This window comes from Buteo buteo, chromosome 21 (assembly GCF_964188355.1).
Source record: "Buteo buteo chromosome 21, bButBut1.hap1.1, whole genome shotgun sequence".
Taxonomy (NCBI): Eukaryota; Metazoa; Chordata; class Aves; order Accipitriformes; family Accipitridae; genus Buteo; species Buteo buteo.
In genome coordinates this window covers 18701258-18726454 of record NC_134191.1, presented here as the reverse complement: position 1 = coordinate 18726454, position 25197 = coordinate 18701258, and the positions used below count along the sequence as shown (strand labels likewise).

Below are 25197 nucleotides of genomic sequence, written 5' to 3'. Positions count from 1 at the left end.
AGAGTTAGTGAATGGCAGAAAGAGAAAAGGGGTTAATTTCAGAGCTTCCTGCTTTCAAGATAGCTAGGAGAACACTTGCACATCTCACCTCACTAACATCTGTGGAAGATTTGGCACCTTTTTTCAGCACATTGTCCAATGCTCCCCTGGCTCAGTGGGGAGAAGCACTTTGAGAAGCAGCACCCTGAGAAGCCACTTCTGCATGCCTTCCTCCTATCTCAAGTTGCCCGACTGCCAGCCCAGCTCCCTCCATGGACTATCTGAACAGCTGCCCATGCTTTTCTGTATATTTTAGCATTGCCCAGAGACAATGCTGTGATCTGGGAACAAGGAGGACACAGCAACTGATGGCTTATACTGAGCTGTATTGTGGAGTGTAGTGTCTTTGCTGCATGAAAGTTTCAGAGCAGCACAGCAGCCTCAAACTCACCAGCGCATCTCACCTCATGCAAGCACACTGTGTGGTTTTAGCTGCAGTGTTTCTGGCAGCAGACAAGTAGGCTTTGCTGCTGACCAGCCCAATTTCTACCTCTGATCATCCCAGGCCATCTCAGAGCAGCTTAGGAAATTGTAAGTCCACTATCAGACTGCTTAGCATTGATCATACCTGGCCAGGGCCGATATAAATGCAGTCAGCATTGATGTGACAGTTCCCTCTGCTCTCCAGCATGCAGTCGTCTATAGCCACGCAGGCCTTCCCATCCCCAGTCCAGCCAGTGTTGCACTTGCAGGTGGCAGTGCCAGGGCCCGTACTGGTGCACAGGGCCTCCAGGAGAAGGGAGAGAAAAAGAATTACACTCAGCAGAAGAAGGGAGGGAGTGCAGTGCATATACAGCAACAAATCTCCTTCGTCAGACTGTGGAGAGTTTCTGAATGACCAATTCTGATTCCAGCACTGCTGGTGGGGCAGGCAGGGGTGGGATGGAAGTATCTTCTCCAGAAAAGTCCTGGACAACTTCATAATAAATTGATTCCGGAAACATTTAGTGTTTTCAGAGAGGCAGACACTTGTGTCTAGGGTGGCTCAGAATTCCCAGAGCATTCCCTACCATCCTGTAAAGCTCTTCCATTACAGAAGAAATATTCCCTGAAGAGGAGGAGCACAATCTCCTGCCTGGAGATGCGGGATGGAATCAATGATGGAGGGCAGATCTCTCTCAGGAAAGACCTACTTTGTACTCAGTGCTATCCTATTTCCTTTTATATGGTGCAATGTGTTCCTCTCAATGAGGGGTCTAAATTATGATGAGGTCTGACTGGCAGTCATTTCCATCATAAAGCACCACAGTTCTTTACTAAGGATAATAATGTAGTGTTGATGGTTACTAGAAATGTGAGTTGCAGCTGACAGCTCAGCTATAGCCTGAACGCAGCAACAGAGAAACTAACACATATTGGAAGAGCTTGAGGGGAAAATCACTACAAACCAAAAATCAGTACAGCTAATCTCTGTAGCTGCCAAAATATCTGGTGCAAATCAGCCAAACTCTCCCTGAGGTGTCACATTTTGGCACCAACCCAAATGATCGACATCCTTACAATGACTGTGTCCAAGTACTTGTTACTCCACCCCGTCTTACAGTCAGGGAAAGTTAGCACACAAAATGCGTAACAGTTCCAGGAGTCCTGGATCCCTGCTCTGATTGATAGGAGCTGCTTCTCCACGCTTTGACAGTCTGACCCCACTTACATTCTGTGAACAGCCTCCTCGTTCTGGCTGACTGCACAGGTCGATGGGCTGGCAAGAAAACCCGTCACCTTCGTATCCATCCATGCAGATGCACCTTAAAAGTATAAGCACCAAAGGGACACAGATAGAGCAGTCCCTTCTGAAAGCCAGCAGAGAGCAAAAAGGCAGTTTGAGCCTCTGAAGCAAGCAGACTTTGATTTCTAGCAGGCTGGCTGCATTACTCAAACAATCGTGTGCAACAAGTACGCAGACATATATACACAGTTACAGGGCTGGCAGCCACGGAGCCACTGTGTCCCTATACAATGACACTGTGCCCCCCTGAATGTGCATGCCAAAAGACTGACCTTGCTGTGTCGTTGAGGCTGCAGACAGCATTCTGGTGGCAGTACTGGGACAGCCCGCTTGGGCCACAGTTCTTGGACATCTTGTCACAGAATTTCCCGGTATAGCCTTCCTTACAGGACCAGGACTGACACACACCACCGCTGCCAGGCCTGTTGTCACAGATACCATGGACACAGCCACAATCTGTCAAGTACATGGAGTAAGATCAGTAACTACAAAAAGTCCAGCATCCACCACAGTGACAGCATTTTGTAGATTCCCAACTTTCCTTTACAACCTCTTACGACACTAAATGATCATCCCATTTGTTTTTGACAGAGAGACATCTGCTAAGAGACATCTGTCATAACTCAAAACCTGGCCATGGAACAGATCCTGTGACCACCTGGGTACGTGTTTTTTATAGGCTGTAAGGACAGGCTCAAATTTAGGCTATCAAGCTCAAGGTCCTTGTCGACTGTCTTTTCTTTCCTAGCAAGAGAGATCTATCTAAATCAAAGTCCCACACCTAAGTTTGGCTGATGTTTCCAAGACCCCCATCACCATTTTCGTATCAGCCATTGTATTGGGTTTGTGTGGCAAGGTTTTGGTAGCAGGGGTGTTACAGGGGTGGCTTCAGTGAGAAGCTGCTGGAAGCTTCCCCAATGTCCCACAGAGCCAATACCAGCCGGCTGTAAGACGGACCTGTTGTCAGCCAAGGCTAAGCCCATCAGCGATAGTGGTAGCGCCTCTGGGATAACATATTTAAGAAGGAAAAAGTTGCTGGCACACAGAAACTGCAGCCAGAGAGAGGAGTGAGAACATGTAAGAGAAAGAACCCTGCAGACACCAAGGGCAGTGCAGAAGGAGGGGGAGGAGATGCTCCAGGCGCCGGAGCAGAGATTCCCCTGCAGCCCGTGGGGAAGACCATGGTGAGGCAGGCTGTCCCCCTGCAGCCCAGGGAGGTCCATGGTGGAGCAGATCTCCACCTGCAGCCTGGGGAGGACCCCACGCCGGAGCAGGTGGGTGCCCAAAGGAGGCTGTGACCCCATGTGAGAGACCGAAAGAGTCAATGTCTCAAACACTGTGGTGGGGCAAGTTCTGCTTAAAGACAAACCCTGCACAGCAAGGAACCAAGGTGAAAAACCCATGAGCTCAGACATCAGCAACAGGAGGGGGAGGGCGTGCTGGACTGTGCGCAGCAACCTGTTCTGATAAGCTGTTCTGATACAAAGATCAAATAACGGCAGTGTCTGCAGGGAAGAAGTTACTCCACAAACAACCCCCAAGCCCAAATGCTCACAAATTGCTCATTAACCTGATGAGTTTGGGTGCCTGCCCGAAGGAGGGGCAAGGATGATAAAAGGACACAAACTGAAGCCCCAGGTGCACAAGCCCACCGGGACTGGACCCCTCGGCTGACTGAACAAACGCTGGACCCAGCACCGGTGAAATCTTTCTCTCTTCCTTCTTCTCTCTGTCTTCTCCTCTCTTTCCTTTTCCTTTTCCATAATCCCAACACCTCGTCCATTTCAAGACATAAAACGTTGACCAAGTCTGAGACTAAGAGTGGATCCAGCCACGCCTAGGCCCTTCTCGGAGGAGGAGTCTAAAAAGCAAGGGGGTCTGCTCTGAACCTCATGACTCAACAGGAGGGATCTCCTTATTCCCTGAATTGATGTATATGGTTACCCTGGGTTACACAGTTTACAGAAGTAGTTATGCCAATTCCTGTTGTGAGAAACCCTGCCACCTACTACTATGCCTCCCCAGTTCAGTTTACTTCTGTCATGAATAAAATCTTTAACTGATCATTTGGTGTTGTTTCACCTTAATTTAGCCTGAGGGGATTTTGAATTAAACATTACTCCCTAATCTGTCCAGTCTGGGTCGTGACACCCTGTGGGAAGCCCGCACTGGAGCAGGCTCCTGGCAGGTCCTGCGGATCTGTGGAGAGAGGAGCCCACGTTGGAGCAGGTTTTCTGGCAGGACTTGTGACCCCGTGAGGGACCCACTCTGGAGCAGTGTGCTCCTGAAGGACTGCACCCCGTGGAAGAGACCCATGCTGGAGTAGTTCGTGAAGAACTGCAGCCCGTGGGAAGGACCCACATTGGAGAAGTTCATGGAGGACTGTCTCCTGTGGGAGGGACCCCACGCTGGAGCAGGGGAAGAGTATGATGAGTCCTGCCCCTGAAGAGGATGAAGCGGCAGAGACAACGTGTGATGAACTGACTGTAACCCCCATTCCCTGTCCCCCTGCACCACTGGTGGGGGTAGGTAGAGAATCCAGGAGTGAAGTTGTGCCTGGGAAGAAGAGAGGGGTGGAGGGAAGGTGTTTTGAGATTTGGTTTTATTTCTCATTACCCTACTCTGGTTGATTGGCAATAAATTGAGTTAATTTTTCCCCAGTTGAGTCTGTTTTGCCTGTGATGGTAATTGGTGAGTGATCTCTCCTGTCCTTATCTCAACCCACAAGCCCTTTGTTATATTTTCTCTTCCCTGTCCAGCTGAGGTGGGGGGAGTGATAGAACGGCTTTGGTGGGGACCTGGCATGCAGCCAGGGTCAACCCACCACAGGCATGTTTTCTCCACTGTTGCTTGAAGGGACGCCCATAATGACATTTCTGTCACTTCTTTTGTGACACTGATCTTGCCAGAACGGAATCCACTATGAACTTGCACTATATCCTTGCCCTACATTTTCCTCTCCTCTCTCTACCAGAATTACCAACCTTCGTCACAGTTCTCGCCATGCTTGTTTGGGTTTGAACAGATATGGCAGGCTATTCCTTTGAAGCCTTCAAAGCACTGACAGTTGCCACTCCCTTGTATGCCATCGCTGCACTGGTAGGAAAACAAAAAGAAAACCAACGTGATTGAAACTCAGGGAACCAAGGCAAAGCCAAGGCTTTGATATCTACCAAAGGCACTTCGATACTTGCAGTAAAAAATAGGACTTTGAAGAGTGGTGGTAGTAATACAAAATCCCACATAGCCAGAGCTGTCCCCAAGAGCCATGACATGGTTCACATTAGAGCTTAAGACGGAAAACTCACTGAGTATGTGCCATTCTCCCTGGATCTTCTGCTACCACCGCTGTGGGCTTAGCCCTGAAGCACAAACTCTGAATTGTACTTATCCACAACTATACTTTCTAACCACACTGTTTCAACTGTTCATTGCAACACAGCAGGAACTTTTGTACTTACATTCCCCCGGCCATAGCATGGATTGGAATATCCCCCTGGGCATGGCATGCAGTCCGGACCAAAGAATCCTTTGCAGCATCCAGGTTTCTGAAACAAAAGCAAAATTGGTAAGGTATGACGTGACTTAACAGCCTGGAGTCATCCTGCCCTCATAATTCTGAAATCCTAGTCCTCCTCTCTGCCATGGACTGAAATAGACTGTCTCATTTGGCATACTCCTGCAGTTAAATTATCTTTCAACAATACCCCTCTTTCTGCTCACAGCCTGTTCTTCTCAGAATAGATCACTATTTTCTGCTCTCAGACTTCAACAAATAGAGTCCCTGTTTTCTATGAGCTTTTATTTCTTTAATAGCTGGCCCACTCACACCTACTTTATCCTTGCTGAGGACTGTGTTTCTTTGGGATGAAGCAGTCCTGGATCACAGGTTACAACTGACTAATGGAAGAACAATCACAAGACAAACAATCAGCAGTATTCAATGTGACACCCACAAATCATTCCATATAGTTAGCACTGTGAGAGCTCAGGAGCTGCAAACAAACGTGAGGTCCATAAACTTGCTAAGATCGACTTTCCTGAACCATCTGACAACCTTTCATAAACAGGATGCTATCACTTCACAGCTTACAGCACTTTCGCTGTGCTCAGCTTCCTTTGGGTGAAATGCTAAAACCAGGGCACTCTCAGAGAAAACATGCCACGGCTAACACTGCATCATTTGTCTCATGGCTTCCTCCAGCTTGGTTGGTTGCAACTGGTGTGCTTTATTTTATTTATTTACTGTACTCAGGTTTAACTGACCTGCTTTCTAACATTTGCAGCAGGTTGCTACCCTGTGTTCTCTCTGTTTGCCAAAGAAAAAGCAGGTAGCCAGTTCATGTGATGGTCCTGGGGACAGCCCTTTGCATGGGACAGCTTCCCTTTTGCTCCCATCCAGCCCTCTCAGCTCAAGGAGTCAGAGCTCTTCCTGATGAAAGAGGAAGGGCAAAGCTGGGCTCCTTTCAAAGGGAATGTGGTCTTCCATCACACTCACCGTGACGGTTTGATTGCAGTACCTGGCGCACCCCTTCTTGAGGACATTCAGGCCTTGTGGATCATGGATGTAGACACATTCTTTTGGGAAGAGCGTTGGTTCCTGTACAAACAAGTCAAGTCATCAGCACTGTAACCTTCCCCTCTGCTCTTTTTGCTGCAGAGAGCAACTATGCCTATCTCTGAGCTGAGGAAGTTCACAGAGGAGCCAAGGTGAACAAGATATCATTATGGCATGCCTATCATGAAAGAAGGCACACAGCGCTTTCCTCTCGCTCCCAGAAGACCCCAAGTCTGAGCCAAGGTGCTGCCCTTGTTCAAACAATAGTATCTATGATAAGGGAGAGAATGAACGTAGGGGGTGAGGGTAGGGAGAGAGGGGCAGGGAGAGAGGGAGAGAAGACAAGGAGGACAAAAGGGCCGGAGTGAGAAATAGAGGGTAAGAAAGAGGGAAGGAAAGAGAATGGGGGGGGGCGGGGAGGCGGGAGGGAGGGAGAGCGGGGCAAGGAAAGTGTAAGAGTGAGAATGAAAGAGTGAGGGTGGGAAGGAAAAAGAGGGAGGGAGGTGAGACGGAGACAGGGGAAAGGACTGCAAATAATTTTGGAACAATGCTCAGTGACCTGTCATGGAGTTAGACATGGACAGAATTGGGCCCCAGATGATTCTGGCTTCACCTGCCTCAATCAGAGGAAAATAAGCAACTAGCGATTTTGCAGAGCCCTACTTCAGACATGCATGGTGAGACCGCATCAGCAAGTTCTCCTGAAAGTCATATGTCTCAGAAGACACCCAACAGTTAACAGTGGTGAACACCTCTCTGGCTTTCACAAACATCATCTTCGGCCTTGCCTTTACATGAGGATTTCCTGGAACTTGCTGTTCTGCTAAACTCAGCATGGGATAACACAAACACCAGCACGCAGCTGCCTCCTCCTTACTCCACCTTCAGCTTGTTCTGCTCACCTCTGAATCAACAGGGAGCACAGGCCAAGAAAAAATTGTTTCTCACCCTCTACAGTGCAGAAAGCTTGTTGTGATTCTCTGGCCATGACATAGGTAGTGGTAGTACTGGATGGTACTAGTGGGATCAGGCTTGGTTCTAGCAGTCTGGAGTAGCTGGCAGACTCGGCATGTGAGCAGGAAAGCCTAAAAGCTGCAAGTCTACATTTCATTTAGCCCAGACTGTCTCACAGTTCTCTCCATTGATTCAGCAATCAGACTTCAGAATAAGAAAGCACAGAGCAGTTAGCGGGTGACAGTCTGGGATCACAAAGCATGGATGTGTGGGGAGTATGTATCCTCTAACAAGCCTCTCTAGTGGCTGCCTTTCCTGCTCTCTATTTATTTGAAAGTGGCTTGGGTTAGAAACTGTCTATCAGTGTCTGTATGTCATCATGCAAAGAAGAAATTACTGAAATAACCACAAATATTACCATTTCTCTGCTGCCAGGTGGGCAAATGCTGTTGTTGAGGGCCTCACAATCCACACAAGAGCCCTGTTAAGAAAACAAAAGGGGAAAACTTAATCTTCTCAAAAGGAACCCATTCCCCATGCCAAGAATGCTACAGAGCTACTGTTCCCAGTATATATCCAAAACATCACAACATGTATCAGAAACATCCCTAGGACGGAGTTTCCACACTCTGAAATGGGGTAAGTTTATCACTTAAATAAAATGACTCCTTTGGCTTGAGGAGATGCTTGCACCTGACTGCAAGATGGGGTCTGTCTCCACCCTGTGAGTCTTATCAGCCAGCAGTTATGCTGGAAAACACTTTGGGCATCCATGCAGCAGGCCTCACTAAGTCAGAAGTTATGTGGACCCTCTGGCCACTTGGGATTAACTGCGTCTCTCCAAATCAGGTACCTCTTGCCTATTCAGAGCCTCATCTTCTTTCTTTAGGAACCTACCAATGATCAAATTATGGAGCAAGCACCTAAAATAAGGTATACAAAACTGTTCAGGTGAGAATATTGCACAGCATTTGTAGCTCCTGCTACTGAACGACTGTTTCCTATCCAGGCTACAGGACACCAATGCTGACAGCTACGGGAACAAATGAACGTCAGCCGAGTTAGCAACTGTGGTGTGAAGATGATCATATAAGGCCTTATGAAAAGGCAAATGTACTTCTGAATCAAAGGTAGGATGGGTGCAAGGAAAGAACAACAGCCTGCAAGGAACATTAGCTGATTTCCAGGAAAGCGGTGCCAAGTGCTAGCAGAAGAAACACTGACGGTGCTGACGCTGCCTAAGTTCACATCAGGGGACCTTTCAGAGAATGCATTTCCCAAATGCAATTTACACAGCCTGCTTTTGTCCTTCCAGGTGAGTGTGGGGTCTACAGCAACCGCTAGCGTGAGAATGGGAGAAGCTGACTTACTGTCACAATTTTATGTTGCTCTTCATTGCATCTGTGAGGCAAAATGGGAATTATCGAAGGAGGGATGAAGATGCCGTCCAAGGTATGAATAATACCATTTGATGCCACAATGTCACGCATGTTTAAGGGGATCCCCGATTCATCCATCAGAATTCTTCCCTGATGCAGAAACACAAATAATTTATCTGCATTTTAGCCCATTAGACTGTATCAACTACAAAAAGCCAATGCAGGAAACAGGTGGTACCCAATATCAAGTGCAACCACACAAATGGTCAAGCCTCTTAGTGGAGTCACAGGTTGGATAAGAAGCAAACTAATTCAACGACCTAATTTAAGTCTAATTTTTAAGCAGAGAAGGAAGCAGAGGTGGGCTGAAACCACATTGTTCAGAACCACATCCACACATTCTCCTAACACAGGAGGGTTTTCCCAAAAGGGGTTTGATTCATACTTACATCTGCACTGATGTTGATGGTAAGTATCTGGTTAGCCATAGTAACAATGTGTGGCATCATTATCAGTTTCTCTACAGTCACCTGAAATAAAAACACAAGGGGACAGTACTATGAAAAAGCAGGGTCATTTCAGCACAGCTTACAGAATGCTTCCATGATTCCCATCAGTTAAAAAACCTTCTAAAGGGGACTTGTCTTTAACATTTACATTTCATTAAATACCTTAAAACACAAAAAATGGGTCAGAGGGAAAGCCAGGACTTCGTGTGAATTGTTTGCAATACCACAAACACAGTGGTGCTGGCAGCTGCAGCCTTGGTTTTCATTCCTTGTGTAAGTAACAGTTGAGCACAGCTGAAATTAAGTGTCACTAATAGTGTCTCTTACTAATACAGCTGCAAGTAGGGTCAGACTAATAAGGAGATTTTCCAGGACATATTCAATAAACAATGAAAGCTCACCCAGAAGCATCATAGAGAACATATTTTGACTTAATAAATAAGCTTATTTCTAAAGGCAGAAAAAAATGTACACTGCAGCTAGTGTACTGAGAAACTTAATGATTTGAGAAGTAAGAAGTTCTGAGAACCAAGACAATTGTTACTTTTGTGTCCAACAGGTTATTAAAGAGTAGCTCAGCTTCTTACCATGTTGTTATTCATCAGTTGCAAGTAAAACTAGGTTTTGCTGTTTTGTCAAAGTGCTGCTCATTTTCTTTACTGGAATTAGGAAAATCACAAGGACTGACATTTGCTTCTCAGTAAAGAATGGAAATAATATTGATATTTCTTAATGAAGGACATGACATTGTACCATAATGCTTGAGTATTCACTTCCTTCACAGGTTTTGAGTCTAACTTTAAACATTTCTCTTGTTTACTGTATAAGGGAAAATGTCTTGTTGATGCACTGTAATGATTTTATTTACCCTGCCATTAATAGTACACAGCAACGTTGGTGCAAGAATTGGCGGTACCAGGTCAGATCACAGGCTGACTTGCACCAGTTCTCCATCTCTAACTTTAGCCAGTGGTGGAGCCCATGGAGAGAGGAAAAGGAGCAGGGAGTTTGGACCAATTCTTTGCTTGGCGATAACTTTTGTGTTACTGCTATTAGAGTTTTAGTGAAACTGTAGGCTGGAGAGTTCAGAATTAAGGTACGCTCCTAATTAATAGTTTAACAACAAGAGAACATTTGCCTGCAGCAAACTCTGCCGGACAATATTTTCATTGTAAAGGCCAACCAGCTAAGGAGCACCATCACTCCCAGGAAACTCAGTTTCATGATGGAAGAGCACAAACTGTCCCTTTTGGCAACCACTTTCATGGTAAACATTTTGCCTCATCAGATCCTGAATCACAACTCTGCTTCTCCAGGGGAAGTCCAAAAAGTATCAGCTGAAGTCATCGACACTCCGACCTCTATGCCAAACCACACAGTTGATAATACGCTGGCCCAAAGGACCCCAATTATCTGGAATTAGAGCTGCCTGCCTTACCGCTGCTGAAGTGTAGATATGATGTTTCACAAGTTCCTGAAGCTTATTTATGCCCTAAGGAAAGAAGAGAACATAAGAATTAGATACTCCTTCAATGCTCAGGAGTAAGAGGAGGCAACTACATCTTCTTTTAACCGTGACTGACAATGCTAATGTACTATAGCGAGTAAGTTTCTTCATTTTCCCCTATCCAAAGCCGGGGTGAGGAAAGCAAGCCAAACGTCAGATTTAAACAATCTAGCTAGCCATGTTTCTCACTGCAGGTTCCAACAGCATTCACTTCTCTCCCAAAGCCTTACAGAAACATGGCTTAGCCATTTCCAGGAAGAGCAACTTTCAGCAACGATCAGATACATTGCACAAACCATTCCAGCACAGCCTAGCGCAACACAGTTGGCTCAGGATGTCTTAAAGTTCTATGAGCTCTCACCTCTGTGAAAAGATAAATGAGCCTTCCATCTCTCAACTTATCCACACCATCATTGCTGGGTACAAATACAGTAAAGGGGCCTGGTCCATCCAGTATTGCAGGCAGGCCGCAATTCTGCAAAAACAATAAAAGATTTCATCATGGATCTAGCATGAGTTAGTGAGGGGGGTCTATCAGGAAGGGAGAGGAAACGCTAAACAACCCACTAGAGGCAGAGCTATTGAAAAGCAAATGTATACAAGAGGCAACGGGACACCAAGGATAGGTATGAAATATAACAGAGGTATAAATGCCACAAAAACATAGCTTGGACAATGAAGCCACTGATGTGAATGCAGCTAATGTGAACAAGGGAGTACTGGCTAATGCTCTCTGTGTGCTTTAAACACACAAGACACATACAGAGACTAAAACTGTATCTTTTTGCCTGAAGAGAAGGAAAAGAGGATCAAGTCTATAATCACTGTTGCAGTTGGTGAATTTTGTAAATGACTAACAGCCACAGAGCTGAAAACAAGCAGGCCAAGATTGTTGTGAGCAATGCTAGAGCAGATCCAGATGACTCTGATGGAGGTAAAAGGAAAATCAGTGAAAATCAGTGAACTTGTGTCCCTAGTGAAAATAGTAACTAAATAAATCCTGGGCAGCAGCCTCAAGGGTTTATAACCTAAGGACTGCTTTTATTTAAAGATCTACATCCCAAAACCAGGTAGCTACAACCTAGCCTGGCATGGGCAGTCATGAAACCTTCACTCTTTGTCCTGACAGTGGTCAAGAACTAAACATGCTTTGGAGAACAACCTCTCTAGGGTACAAGGGAAGGGGTGGTGGGGAAGCAGATGGGAAAGAGGCGTGTATGCTTGCTGCTTGTGCCAGATCCCCTACAGGTGTGAAAACTCTGATCTTTTCCATTACATTTGCTTATGTAAAATACACAAAATAAGAAATGACACAGAAAAAAGCATCCAGAAAGCAAGCCAAACTACTGAGATGTATTTAAATGTTTTTCAAAATCCCCACAAAAACAGCAGCAGGCTTTGCAACAGCAGCAATGCCACACCTTCCTGGAGCAGACACAAACATGCTTACCTCCAGTATAGTTTCAAATCTACTGAAGATCTCCATTGAAGCAAGGATCTCACCAATGGTTTTCTGCAAGAAGATACAAAGAGGAGAAAAATGGCTGGGGCTGAAGTGAGGTCTGAGCACATACTGGAATGCTCTTGGCCAGTTTGTTTGTGGTTTGCATGTAAAGATCTACAGGATCATCAACCTCACAGTCTTTAAACCCTCTGCATTGGCCAGTCGACCTAGCAAGGACTGACCCTGCAGTAACTTAGGTACAAAGTCTTTCCCATGCACAACAAACTAGATTTTCCAAGGTACCATGCACTTGAGCACCCTTCTGTTTTCCTACTCCCATCTGCAGATTAAATTAAATGAAGAGGCAATTGCTTACTATCATTAAACTAGAGACATACTTCCAGTGATATACAAATCAATTCTGGGCTGGTAGGCAGTGGAGCTGCTCTGTCATCTCAAGTATCCCTGTGCTTTGATGACAAGAGTTCACTCTACCACCTGCAAATGAGCCCCAATGCTGAGAAAATACAATACGTATGCATATTCCTGAAAACACAGAGGAAATGGATGCCTTCCTTTTTTCCACGTTGCCCATGAAGACAAAGGTAACAGGAGGAATGTCCCTTCAAGTATCAAAACTTGTGAAGCGACTTGTCTGACTTTTATTTGCAGGAAACTGCATGGAGTTTTGGCAGAAACTGCTTCCCATAGAACATGCAGAGGCATAGAACATTATTTCCAAGGGACACTACTGGTACAAAGGGATTTGATGCCAAAAATGGCTGAGGTGATCACTAGCCTTCATTGCAATCACAATTGGAAACAAATGCCTGAAGGAATCCTGGGAAAGACAAGCTCTGCAGTGAGCACTTTTACTGTCCTGCCATCCCAGAATTGCTGCAAACCCTTTCCTGCAGGTACCTGTGATCTTTACCAATGGTGTAAAGTAAATGCAAATTACTACCAAATTCCCACTAAATCCAAGAGCTGTGTCATTCTCTGAGAAATTTTTTTGCAAGGAGGTAGGAGGTAACAGGACCTACTTTCTGCATATAGAAACAATATAAAAATGCTCAGGCATAGCAATGTAGTAGCTACAGCAAAAACTTCTCCCAGCTAACAGGGAAAAGTGCTTAGCTACTTGAACCTGAAAGCCCTGCTCAGTGTCTTAATTTCAAGACATGACTTCAAAATGCAAAACTCTAATAATTATTTGTCCTCATTTTAAATATTTTAAATGCAAAGACAACTTTTTGATTCTAATTTCAAAATGCAGTACAGACTGATTAAAGAAAATCTTCATTTGATTATGTGAAGAATGCTTTTTCAATATTTATCCTGTAAAATATGTATTCTCTAAGATATGACTGAAAAAGAGCTCATTTGCTATGAATGATCTTACTCATGAAAGTAGAACCCTCTACTCATCCAAGCACTGTAAAAGCATCATTGCGAGGCCTGTATCTGGCTTACGCAGTGCTATTAGCTATTTTTAATGGCATGCTGACATAATAGTGCCTAGCAGGCCTTATCAGGAACTGAAACCAAAATAAATAGGCTTTTTGCTTTAAAAAAAAGCCTCACAGATTTGGAATTTTAATGATGAAAATATATGTTTTTAAAGTGTTTATTCTGCTGTCCCATAAAACAGAATACAGATGTCTGTGTACCTGTGGGTTTCTGAGGTTGTCAGTGCTGGTTTTTTTCCGTAGGGTGTTAACAATATGCATGATGCCATTGGCTGCTGGTAAGTTCGATTGCAAAACATTGTACAGTTCTCCCGGCAGGTCTTGATATCGAAATGATTTGCTGTACGTCTGGATAATAATAAAAGGTTATTTTCTTGTGGTATACCTGTGTTATCACAATAGATCTATAAATCATTGTTCCCTTCAGTGTTCTCTGCCTATGGGTCAGCAAGATGAAGGTACAACCCGAGTTACTGTGGAAAAAGTAAATTTAAGGGGTGGCCTGGGTGTAAAACAAACATCCCACCTCTACTTGAGTTGGGGTAATATTTTGATCCTGGGGGGTACTTTTAAGTCTTATTAAAGAAAGAAGACCTAATCTGGGACAATCAGATCTAGAATTAAGTTTGCCTGAGTGTGAATGATGCCTGATCCCAGCTCTGGATCACAAAAGGGTGCGCTGACCATCAAGTACCTGCTGCATCAGTCTACCAAGTACAAGGAGAGGGGCACAGTGCCTCCTGGGCACCGGAGTACAGAATTTGGAGGCAATCCTGGAACTACAGCTTTGATTGCAACTTTTATTGGCTCATAATGCCAACAAGGAGTCTTCAGAACAAAGCCAAAGCAGACAGGCTCACTGAATTACAAGGCACATATCTGGTCCTTCTATATTGTATACAACCACGCACTGAAGCTGGGCATATGGAGATGTTCCAAGGGCAACCTACAAACTAAGCATCAAGGTATTGGTGCTGCAGCCATAATCCAAGTTCAGGCAAGCACAACTTCCCCATGCTTTTCATTTCATGACGTGCATTTCTTGAACTGCTCCTCCCTGCCCTGAACTTCAGTTCGCATCACTGAGGATTCTGGCTGAAACAAAGGAAAGGGAGGGCAGACTTCCCAGATCAAAAGACTCCTGAGTAAACAAACAGGAAAGAAATTTAAAAGGAGCATCGACAAGCTCAGCTCAGATTCCCTGGCTCCAAATACTTTGTCCTTTTGATACATGCAGTGTGCATGTATTATGACCCAGACCTCAAGGCCAAGGCTGGATCCTCAGAGAGGAAACATACGGCCCTCCCTTGGCCAGCTGTGAGCACGCATTCAGGAAAAGTGTAGGATAGAGAGAGAACAGTGGATGCTGGAAAATATGAGTCAATTGCAAAAGGGAAAAGGGAAAAAAAGCCTTCCATATCAGAACATAATGATGAAAAACTCTTTGCTAGGATGACTAAGAAAAATAAAATAGGAAGAGGGGAAAAGAGAAACTGCAAGAGGAAAATATTCAGCATGTGGCTGTGTCCAAGCATACAATCTCCAAGGTGAAGCATTCAGTCTGAGTAGAGAATTTGCTGCCTCTTCCACGTCAGCCACATGAATATTGTGGCTGCTAACAGTGTAGGGAAAAGGTCTCTTCTCCAGAATACATATACAAACCAAGGAAAGACCATTCACAAGATGGATTCTGGCTAATTGGTTGTCTGCAAGACAGAAGTGGTCGCTTGGGGTGTCAGGTCTTAAATCACCTTGCTTTGGAATCCACAAAGGAGCTTGTTGCTCTGATAACAGGCAGGCTGATTAGAGAAAAAGTTTTTCTGGTTAAGAAAGCGCACCAAGGAAACTATGCTCAAGCTCCAGTCTGTCCTACATGAAAGCTGCGGTCCAGGACTTTCGTCCATGAGATCCTTTACCTGGCTGCTGAATGTTAGCCGATGTCCTGACAAGGTCCACACAGTCTTGGCTTTTATCATGTCTTCTACCAAATGCAGACCAGGAACGATGTGCATTCTGCACAAACGCTCAGCAGTGGTATCCTTTGGGGAATAAAGACCACACAAAGAAGATAAATGACATGTTCTTTCAAGAACCTCATTTACTGAAAGACCCATGACATTACCTTTCTCCCAGCTAATACACACAGAGAAATTCTTAGCATACAAGATTGAGCTTCCCTCTTTATTTTGGTTCACTGGAGTAGCACTGTGGCAAATCTTTTGCTTCTGTTTGTGTGCACATTCAAACACAAGGAGACTGGTTAACCTGCAAGTGACTTCAGAGGAATCCCCTAGACAGAAACCTACTGGATTTGGACAATTTAAAAACCATCCTTGCATGCTTCAGACTATAAAACTTGCTGAAGTTCCCCATACACAATCTTTGTTTATGTTGGACCATGTAGGTGGTCTAAGCTGCTGAATTTACATTTAGTTTCTTCTTTTCTTTTCTGGGCTTTCCATCACTGGTGGTATTTTAAGACAATCCTCTGGCAATACTGATTTAGGTGGAACTGGTCCTTGTGGGAACAGGCAGACTAGATAACACAGGAGCCTTTCCTGATGTATTTTCTATGAATCCAGAAGTTACCATGATGACCTAGGCACAAGGCCTGACTTGTGTTAGTGGAAACTTCTGCTCAACTAGGTAGTAGGAGACAGCTAATGTTCCTGGCATTTGTAGGTTAGGAGTTGCTCCCTAGACTATATATGAGTTACTGCTGCTGCATAGATAGCTTGGCTATCAAGCAAAGGAATGATATTTCTAAACCAGTTGAAAATGTAATGTTCAAGTGAGGTTGGTCTGTCTGGATTATTTTTAAGACATTTACCTTCTCATAGCCGAGTGCTACCTGCAAGCTAGCTGCCACCTGAAACACAACAGGCACCTTGTATGAGCCGCATTTGTAGCTCATGTCTGCTAATTTTTAGCTCTGTCTGGGAGAAGTGGCTTATATACCTTCTCATCCTCATGAGGAATAGCCTGGTTGGGAGCTTAACTGTGCAAAACCTACTGCAAATGAACACAATTTAATTAAAAAAAAAATAAATTATGACCTGCAGGACCTGCTGAAGCCTAGAATTCTCAAACTCTTGTCTTGGCTCCCATAGCAGTTTTCTCCAGCACTGCCATATGTGCTGTCTCCATTAATAAAATGAGTTCTTCTCAAGAAGTTGATACCATACGCACATCTAGGGCCATAGGCCCAAAATCCAATACTTTGATGCAAATCTCAGCCCCTTTTGAAAACCCCACCCTCAAGTAGTGAAAAGCCAACTAAAGTTATGAGAATAGTCACACACAGGAGGTTCGAGCTTTAAATGAAGAATGGCCAGAAAAACTTACACTTCCTGATATTATAAACAAACTCTGTCAATGTTGAAGAGAGAGAGAGGTTTTAAAAATAATGAGAGGGATATAACATCCTCTATGAGACTGCAACTTAACCAGACAATGAAGAGTCTCCCCAAGAGATTGCTTCTATAAATACTGCCTTCCAAAGTTCCTCTCTCATGTGTCAATCAGTTTTTACAGGCTGCAGAACTCAGGCAGGAAAGAAGCCTAAGACAGCAAAAATTTGCTAAAACCAAGAAAACTTACGTTAAATTCCATTCTATCATGAATCGGAAGAAGGGATGGCACAAAGACTGTGAAAGGCCCGTATTTAGTCAGCAACACTGAGCAACCAGCAGCTGTAAAAAGAGTGGCAACATGAAGTATTTACTTGGCGTATGATTTAACTCCAGCAATAATTATTCCTCTTGTTAACAGCACAATTCAATCTAGACATTTTTCGCCTGATGCAAGTAACTAGTACTTGTTTACAAGGAACCAGAGGGAGTCTGATATTGCTACCACAGCCCAGCTTGGTTGCTATTAGTTTTAGCACTTGCCCACAAGATTTCTGAAGGATTGCTGGTGTCTTTGGTCCACTTTGAATCACTGCTGGAATTTGCAGAATATTCATAATAATTTTGTTCCTACATGCTTACTACCTTATTCTTGGGCCAAGTGTCCTCTGTCTTCCCCTTAAAATAACTAACTTTTGGGTGTCATCGGGATTTACTGAAACTAAATACTTCTTGAGTAGCTGCTACGAACCCAGTTGTCACTCTCCACTCAATCGTCAATGGCCCATCAACAAAGTCCACATCAACAAAGGTCATTAGGTATTAAGTCCTACTGCACAGGAGTTAGGAACCCAGAGATCTTCATGCAGTTGCCCATAGCACAAATCATTAGAGAAAACATGCAAAAAAAGAGTGTTGGCAACACTGATACGTAGCAGGGAAGGGTATTCACAAAAGCTAAGCTGAGCTTTGAGCCCTATCTCTATGCTTCTCTTAAGTTAGTGGAGATAGAGAAGACTGTGCAGAGCATGAGTTGGAGAAGGTATCTAACATAAATATGCTTTGACATGAGCTAAAGGGTTCTCATTCTTTCCTTGGATTACAGTGGGGCAAAAATTAACCTTTGCAGATATCGCCCCTCACACTTGCAGTACACGGGTTTGAAAACAGTCTTCTATGCTTTGCAAAGCAAATCCTCACTCAGAAAGCACTATGGTACATAGAATAAAGCCTTTTCATCTCTATAATAGTCACTCACACACGCATGCTGGCAAGAAGGCTGTTTAAGGCTTAGTGGGTGTTCCACTGAGCAGAGGACCCACGGCACACCAGCCTCAAGCATCACTGCTAGAAAACGCAGCAAAAGATGAAAGACTGCTGAGCCTTCAACATAGATACTGCAGGTGGAGGCTCACTGCTGGTTTGAGACAAACAGGTTTGAATCACACCCCCAAGGCATGTTTTCCTTCTTCTGCAGATATGGTACATCCTTCACCAGGACTGCCAAATACCTAATACTCATCCACAGTGCTCTCTGCAACAGTATCCTCAATTCACAATCCAGAACTGGTGATACGAGTTCAGAGATGTGATGTGTTTAGTTTTGCAGCCCATGGTCCTACGCTGCAAAATAGATCTATCATGCTGAAAGGCTTTTAACCTTTTCTGACACACTCTTGTCCCCACATTTGCTCCATTCCCCAAACAAATTCAAAAGACATTTACCAAACATTTTCTTGGCGACGTTTAATTTCCTAGCAAACCTCCCTCGTGAATTATGCTGATTTATCTCGCTCAAGAGATCTTTATAACAACTTCTCCCGTCTCCAATCTCCCCTTCTTTACATACACAGCTAAGAGACAAAAATGAAACATAACAAATCACAAAAAACAGTTTGCAACACATTCAACAAATGTGATTAGAACAACATCTCGGTATCTACACTTGAAAGACAAACCCCAGCTTTAAGGTGTAGGTAAGAGCTTAGTAACTTCTGCCTAAACTAAGTGACAGGAGAAAAGATGCATACTGCTGGAGTGCAAGCAAATTTGGACCTACCCAACGAGAATGAAGATGCTTTCTCAGATACAATCAACAGAAGGATTGTCTGCTCTAGAGTTCAGGGTACAGGTAGGCACAATATATTTATCGACACCTTTCTAACTAGATACTCAGTCTGTACCAGTCACTACAGCATCTGAAAATTTTAGGCAATGCATAAAAACCACAGGTTAAGTGAAAATCTAGCAAACAGCTCCTATGTGACCCCACAGCTTCAGTGAGAAGTGCCAGCTCAAGCCCATCAGTTAGCTACGGTTCGTCTTAGACTTAATGAGGGCCCCAGAAAGGCTAATGACTTTTCCAGAAAAGCTTATCTACATGTGAAAATCTCTGTCCTGATTCACACGGATTTATAGTCATTACTCAGAGATTACTTAAGATCATTGGACGATAACCATGTTTTTTCCCGTTTGGGTTTTGTCCAAGTATCGGCTCAGCTCTTTCTGTTTCAGGGATGCAAAGACATGCGACACGGGAGGAATTTGACATTACTCCAGCCTCAGAGGGCTGAGTGCCAGCTGTTGGGGAACAGACATACTAAGGCAGGGGCCACGCTGAACACTGTGTCCTGCACTTTGCTAGCGTTATCTTCAGAAAGGGAAGCCACTGTATTTCAGTTCTGGCCTGGAGCAGACAATGAGCAGGGGGACGATAACAGTTTTAGCAGCACTGGAAAGGAAGGGTCAAGGAGATGGGACTGCTCTTTCCCTCTTCAGTCTCTCAGAGAAGCTCCACCTTTTCTTGGTAACACACAAAATTCTCGCTGAAGCTTTCTCTGATGTTTGGGAGGCCATTATGCAAAAATAATCCTACATCTGGCAATATTTCCCATCTAAGGGGTATCAACTTCTAGGTGTTCTGCTCCAGAGGACTAAATAAGGTCTGATGTTTCTTCCGTCAGCTTCCCCCTTCCCTGTCAATCTGCAACTCTAATTTATTTCTTGCTTACAGGCCTGAGTGGGAGGACAGCCAAAGACTTAACCCTCAGAATCAAATGTGGGCAAATGGGAACAAACAAGTCACACATCTCCCTTTTAATGATTGATTATTGACTGATAATACCCTACTACCACCACCAGCTTGGGGAGCTGCATCTCCAGTTCACATCACAGGACTCTGCTGACCCAGATTTAAAGCATCTTGTGACCCATATGCCAAAATTCACAATGACTGATGTAAAACTGTTTACTTTCAATGGGCTTGTTACAAACAGGATCTTCTCAAAAGGTGACTCTGGCCCATTCTCCTCAGTTAGCTCTCAGTTTCTTCAAAATTCAGCTCATCCAAACTCAGTTTCCATTCTAGCTGCAGAATAAACTTCTTTAATAACAACCTTTAAACTGGCTTACCTAGGATTCCCCTGAGAATTAATTTCACACGTGGAAGTCAAGTCACAAAAATACTGCCGGCAATCATTGGGAAATACAGAACACTCGGATGAAGGAGTTCTCCTACTCATCCCAGGCTTGCAAACACAAGATGCCTAAGAGAAGGCAACACAGTGATTATAGAGTTGCATTCATCATCTTTTACCGAACAAGTCATCCTACAAAAGAGCTGTCTGGTTTCCCTTTGCAAAATCTAAGGTGAGAAGAACAGATTTGACCAGCATGATGGTGAGCTCATTCGAAGAACTTCTCACCTGGCCATTCTTCAGACCCTTACAGGTTGCTGACGTACTGTTACTGCCCTTACCTCTCCTGGACGTCTGTAAACACAAATGGTAGAGTTTTCTGGGCAGCCTCCATTGCTGTCAACACAAGGGTTTATGGGCTGGCAAACCTTCCCATCTCCTTGAAATCCATCTTTGCAGGTACATTGATACTTTCGTGGTCCAAGAACCTTACATACAGCGAAGGGGGAGCATGGAGAAGCAGCACAAGGATCCAGAGCTGCAATTAAAGAGACAAGAGGTGAGAATAACCAAATTTCTGTTTTCAAAACAGCACTTACTGCAGCAAAGCAGAATGCAAAAGGCCTGGAAAGAACAGGGTATAAGGAATTTATACTATTAAACTTCTAAAATTTCCCAGGAAAACAATGATTTCAGACAGCAGATGTTTTGGGGTTTTTAATCTGAGGAATTTGGATGACACATTCTTATGTTACTTCAGTAACAGAAGTGTGAGTGACAGAGGATGCTTGGATTTACTTCTGAATTTCCATCATCTGAGGATGTATGAAACTGCAGTTTGGTCAGCAAAAACTGCAAAAAGCCAGTGAAAATAGAGCGATCCATAGCTAGCTAATCACATGCATTTTATTGACTTTCTTTTAACAAAACAAATTCACAAACTTAAATTTGAAATCAGTGAAGAAATCTTCCAGTTACAAGTCTTATTATTTAAACTGGTATAGACTCACCAATATCCCATTGTCATGGTTATTCAGTACATACTTATAGCGAGTGCTGGATGGAACCTGCCACTCTAATTCATTTCTTGCTTTCAGGACCAAGTGAGAAGAGAGCCAAAAATTTAGCCCTTAATCTTAAAGGGATTTCTAAAAAACAGGTTCTTAATCCTCCACAGTGAAGTAGGCATTGTATTCACAATATTCAAATTCATCCAGAGATACCAGTGCAATAAGATTTTTCCAAACAGGGGTCCATTTAGGGTTACAGAGAAGTTTCTCACCTTGGCAAGTGTTCCCACTTTTTCTGTAGCCCAGCTTGCAGTCGCACATTGCTGTCCCATCCCTTACCACACATTCACTGTTGGCCTCGCATGTCACGCCTTTGCAAAGGGGAAGTTCTGGAATCACACAGCAAAGAGAGTTTCCCTTTGAGCATGCAGGGTACTGCTGGAAGATAAAACTTACCTTACAAAATATTTGGAAATGAAGGCAAATGTGGTTTCCATCCCCAACCTGCACAAAAGCCAGGGAATATAAGTAGTGCAGACAGCTCTAAATTACTGGCAGCCTACAGGTAGTCAGGTCCCACAAGGCTTAGAGAGAAGAAAGGATCTATCTGGTTTCCAGAGAAAGAACAGAGGCACAAAGAAATGCTACATCTCAGCCACTATCACAGAGTGGGGAACAGACCCCATCTTTTCCCTCTGTCTGGATCTCCAGTGCTCAGATCATCTTCCCTCTACATTCCCTAGCTATTAATTACCCCCTCAGCTCCTTTTGGGACACATGCATCCAAGCCCATGTCATAGTTTAGCTCTAACAGCCCCTCTGCAGCTACCAATGTATTTACCTTGGTCACACCTGGGGCCAGTGTAGCCTCCATAGCACGTGCAGCTTCCATTCCCAGCGACGCCACTGTTGCATTCCCCGTGCACACAGTCACACACTGCAAGGAAAGTCCAGACAAACCTGACCTTCAGGCTACAAGGCAGCGCCTAGGGCTCCAGACATACATTGGCCAACTGCCCTGGGACTTGGCACCCTGATTTCCCACCAATAACCCACAGCAAACATAGCTCCTTTCAAAAATAAGGCCATGCCAGTCAGAGCTTACAGAGGACAAACTGCATGTCCTGGGGTCAAGAAGACAAAGTGCAGCCCTGCAAGAGCAACCCCGAATGCAAGATCTAGACCAGCTTTTCAGGCACGTGTTTTAACTTCCCACTCCTCTAAGTCACCTGCAGCCAATGTGGAAAGAGGCAGTGTTATGAGAGACTAACACATCCGTGATCCCAGCATCAATGTCATTGTGTAAGCACAACCACTGAGATCACACCTATCTCACCTGCATGGATACAAGGGAACCAGGGGCTGGGCAAAAAGGGCACCTTGAACAGCCAGGCTGCACTGGTCATAAATCACCTCCAAAAATGCCATACATGAGAAGAAGCACTGTGTATTTTAATTTTGTAGGGAAGGCAACAAGGAAGAAGCTGGGAGACAAGTGGAGCAGTTACAGGAGTCTGGAAAACAGTCGTGAAGTAAGTGGGGGTCACTTCAGGGATGTAGGTGACAGTCTGGCTAAAAAGAGAGAGGAAACTGGGATAGGCCTGGTAAGGGGACAGAGAGATTTACAGTAGGAAAAATGGACTGATTTGAGTGAAAGACTGAGAATCATTTGTCTAATGGGACAGTGGAAAAGGGCACAAAGACAAAATGCCAAGACACCTGCTATTGAACACTGCCAACTGGCACCTTCTCCTCCTCTCCAGCATCCTTCCTCACTCAACCTCCCCTTCCTCTTTCCTTGCTCTCAGTTATTTTTGTGGAGGTTTCACCTGAATTACTCATCCTTACCTGACTGACAGTCTGGGCCAAAACGATTTTCACCTCGACAATTCTGGCAGGCAAAACCACCGTATTGCTCCTAGAAGGGCCCCAAAATGTCCCAGACGTTATTTTTCTGTATCATTGCATTGTTCCACACATTGTTATAGTTCAAAGTCTCTCCCCATTTCTGATTTCTGTGACAGCTGAAGCAATACATCGAAGAAAACTGATCTGTCCAGTGCTGTAGTAGTATTAACCAGCCCCCATGGCAAAGAAGATCACAGTGTAAGCTGACACACAAAGGGCATGCAAAATGCCAGCAAAACTCTGGTGGGCATTGAGGAAACAATGTCCTGATCACAGACAGACAGGAATGTACCAGCTGCTTCTGATATCTCTCTGAAAAAGGAATTTGGAATTCACTAATGCCAATAGGACTTTTCACACTGATTTTACAGGGCTTAGGCACCTTCAGCATATATTTTAATTGATATAAGGTATCTTTGAGTTAAATCCAAAACCCACTTTTCTCAAAGAAGGTCCCAAGAAGTAGAGTTTTAGCTCACAATGCTATTAATTAAGGAAGCGGTAAAAACATACAGTTTGTAAGAGAAAGTTTCAAGTCTGACACTGACCCATTAAGCTAAAAATTTTAGAAACATTGCTCTGTACCATTCAAATGTGCAGGAATTGTTTATGCTTTTGCTCTACTAAGTCTGGAGCTGTAAAGAAAAAAATAAACACCTGTCCTAAATTCTCTTTCTATTCTCTCCTGCTTTTCCTGAGAGAGGGAGAATCTGCCTGCCAAGGTGCAGGACCAATTCATTGGGGAAGTGTATCATCCAAGCCTGGAAAAGGTGCAGCTCATTAAGAGTCAAGTATCTCAGGACTTCTTGCAGCCACAGACAGACACTGATCATTTCAACTAATCAGTGTTAAATTAACGCAATTCTTTCTTCATTTCTCCCTAGAGACCCTTCACCAACAGTGTCTTAGTGCTACTGCAGACCACGCCAACCCTCCAGGAAAACCACAGACACTGATACTGGAATGAAAGAAGCTGCTAATGACCTTCCAGGCAGAAGGGTAGCCTTCATCCAAAGCATCTGCACAGATGCTATACAACTCCCTCTGACAAAAGCACATCACCCTCAGAATAAATCATGCGCTGACCTTGCAGATACAGGTCCCGTTTTGCTGTATACCATCCAAGCATGACCCATGGCCATTGCAGGGATTTTGAAAGCCACCCGGACACTCTAGAAGGCAAAGAGACAGGCCAGATAAGATTAGACTGAACAACCAGCACTGTATCCCCCTTTCCATCTCCTTTTCCCCCAGGCATTCCAGTTGTGCAAAAGCAATGGCCTCTTCCTGAGCAAAGTCCCTGCCTGCTTATCCAATACACCTAACACTGGCCCAGAGCTGGTGAATATGGCCAGGAGTGGCACCAGGGAGCAATTTGGCTGCTAGCTAAGAAAAGCCTTTTATTGAAAGTCTAAGGAAAAGTCCCAATGGCCCATAACTCACTAAATTTCAGCAAAGGCACTGAAACATGTTTTAAGATCGAGCCACTGCTGCTAGCATCAGCGAGAGGCGGTATCAAACACCTGAGGGCAGTTCTGCAACTCAGGACAGACAGGAGCCTGCTTTGCAAAGATGCTGAGCATTTTCAGCTCTCCCTAACTTCATGAAGAGCTGGAAGTGTGCTCAGAAAAACATGGTCCACGCATCTTTGGAGTGGGGTACCTCCAAATTCTGGGGACTATTTCTGATAATTTTAGGCATGTGATTCCTCAGATGAAGCCAGTTGCTTATTCAAACCACTTTGTGTGAGAACAGGCTCAAGCACTCAAACAATCTCCCATTTTCTGCAGGACTGGAAAGTGTCCTTCCATATTCCAGCAATCAATCATATGAGAAGTGTTTAGCTTGGTAGGTCTTGCTTTTGGATTTCTGAGACAAGACAAAACAAATTCTCATTATTTGGCATAAAACTGAGTAGGAGCTTTGGG

At 44.4% G+C, this 25197-nt stretch overlaps 1 protein-coding gene across 1 annotated transcript in view; it reads right to left on the bottom strand.

The window, feature by feature from the left end:
• STAB1 (stabilin 1) overlaps positions 1 to 25197 on the bottom strand; it is a 75262-nt gene that overhangs the window by 29331 nt on the left and 20734 nt on the right. The window contains exons 12-33 of the mRNA XM_075053251.1: positions 24356 to 24441; positions 23210 to 23279; positions 22203 to 22298; positions 21634 to 21750; positions 20693 to 20889; positions 20347 to 20480; positions 18661 to 18788; positions 17186 to 17277; positions 15502 to 15624; positions 13787 to 13933; positions 12123 to 12185; positions 11034 to 11147; positions 10604 to 10657; positions 9106 to 9186; positions 8648 to 8806; positions 7696 to 7758; positions 6264 to 6365; positions 5227 to 5313; positions 4750 to 4861; positions 2038 to 2221; positions 1691 to 1784; positions 608 to 766 (exon numbers count right to left, since the gene is read on the bottom strand). Coding sequence (XP_074909352.1) covers positions 608 to 766; positions 1691 to 1784; positions 2038 to 2221; positions 4750 to 4861; positions 5227 to 5313; positions 6264 to 6365; positions 7696 to 7758; positions 8648 to 8806; positions 9106 to 9186; positions 10604 to 10657; positions 11034 to 11147; positions 12123 to 12185; positions 13787 to 13933; positions 15502 to 15624; positions 17186 to 17277; positions 18661 to 18788; positions 20347 to 20480; positions 20693 to 20889; positions 21634 to 21750; positions 22203 to 22298; positions 23210 to 23279; positions 24356 to 24441 — 2462 coding nt within the window. The remainder of the gene's footprint in view (positions 1 to 607; positions 767 to 1690; positions 1785 to 2037; positions 2222 to 4749; positions 4862 to 5226; positions 5314 to 6263; positions 6366 to 7695; positions 7759 to 8647; positions 8807 to 9105; positions 9187 to 10603; positions 10658 to 11033; positions 11148 to 12122; positions 12186 to 13786; positions 13934 to 15501; positions 15625 to 17185; positions 17278 to 18660; positions 18789 to 20346; positions 20481 to 20692; positions 20890 to 21633; positions 21751 to 22202; positions 22299 to 23209; positions 23280 to 24355; positions 24442 to 25197) is intronic.